This window comes from Condylura cristata, unplaced genomic scaffold (assembly GCF_000260355.1).
Source record: "Condylura cristata isolate star-nosed mole 26May11 unplaced genomic scaffold, ConCri1.0 scaffold00029, whole genome shotgun sequence".
In the NCBI taxonomy this organism is placed as follows: domain Eukaryota; kingdom Metazoa; phylum Chordata; class Mammalia; order Eulipotyphla; family Talpidae; genus Condylura; species Condylura cristata.
The window spans coordinates 18,793,599-18,794,704 of NW_004567130.1; the positions used below are offsets into that span (position 1 = coordinate 18,793,599).

Below are 1,106 nucleotides of genomic sequence, written 5' to 3' on the forward strand. Positions count from 1 at the left end.
CAGGCCAGAGGTGGGGTGAGGGGACCCCCAGAGACAGAGTGGGCAGCAGGACACAGGCGGGGTCTGCTGCCCTCGGGCCCCTGCCTGGCCGGGCGTGAGCTGGTGATGTGGCGGCTGTGGGCGGCCTCATGGTCGGCCGGACCCCGCGCCCGGCGCCGGGGGCCTCTGCATTGCGTGACTCGGGTGCGCGTCCCTGACACAGCTCCTCCCGCTCCGTCCGCATGCACCGGGCCGTGCGCCAGCGGCCCAGCCTCAATCTCTGCCCTGTCCCCAGGCTGCCCCTGCACCTGGCCTCGCTCTTCGTCAGCCTGGTCTTCCTGCTGGTGAACCTGACCTGTGCGGTGCTGGTGAAGACGGGGACGTGGGAGCGGAAGGTCATCGTGTCCGTGCGGGTGGCCATCAACGACACCCTGTTCGTGCTGTGCGCCGTCTCGCTGTCCATCTGCCTGTACAAGATCTCCAAGATGTCCCTGGCCAACATCTACCTGGAGTCTAAGGTGGGGCTCTCGTGCCGTCCAGCTTTCTGAAAGCAGCTGCCCGTGACGGGCCCGGCTGTGGTGGCCACATGAGCCGAGTCCCCGAGCCCACGTGTGGGGGCCCCTCTGGAGCTGGGAGGTGCTGGTGAGGCCTCCAGCCACGGCGCGGATGTCTCTGGGACACGGGCAGTGACCACGCTGGTCAGACAGCGGTAGGAGCCTGACGCTGGTGGGGTGCGGGGGCGCCAGGAGCCCCCGGGCCTTTCCCCCCCAGGGGCCTCAGCACACGTGGGGGTCCCCCGCCCCTGGGGACACAGACCTGGCCGAGCCCCAAGGGGCCCCCTGGCTGGCACAGGCCTCGGGGTGGTGGTGGGAGACGGGCAGATGGGCCGAGGGGGGAACTCCCGGACCCCACTGTTTAGGGCCACGCCCACACCCTACTCTTGTCCTTTCCGGGGTGATGCCCTGGGCAATGGGCGCCCCTGCCCTCCCTGCGGGAGCCCCTCCTCCCTTCACCGGGCGCAAGTGTGGGGCTGCGGGTCGCCCGCCTGGCAGAGCTCGCCCCGCTGGCCTCGGGGCGCCCCTGAGGCCCCGCCCTGCAGAGTGGTCCAGTCGGGCTGTGCTGCTGCC

At 71.0% G+C, this 1,106-nt stretch overlaps 1 protein-coding gene across 1 annotated transcript in view; it reads left to right on the forward strand.

The window, feature by feature from the left end:
* The first annotated feature begins 171 nt into the window (after positions 1-171).
* Positions 172-1,106, forward strand: part of GPR137B (G protein-coupled receptor 137B) — a 7,740-nt gene continuing 6,805 nt past the window's right edge. The window contains exon 1 of the mRNA XM_012730852.1: positions 172-518. Coding sequence (XP_012586306.1) covers positions 222-518 — 297 coding nt within the window. The 5' untranslated portion in view covers positions 172-221. The remainder of the gene's footprint in view (positions 519-1,106) is intronic.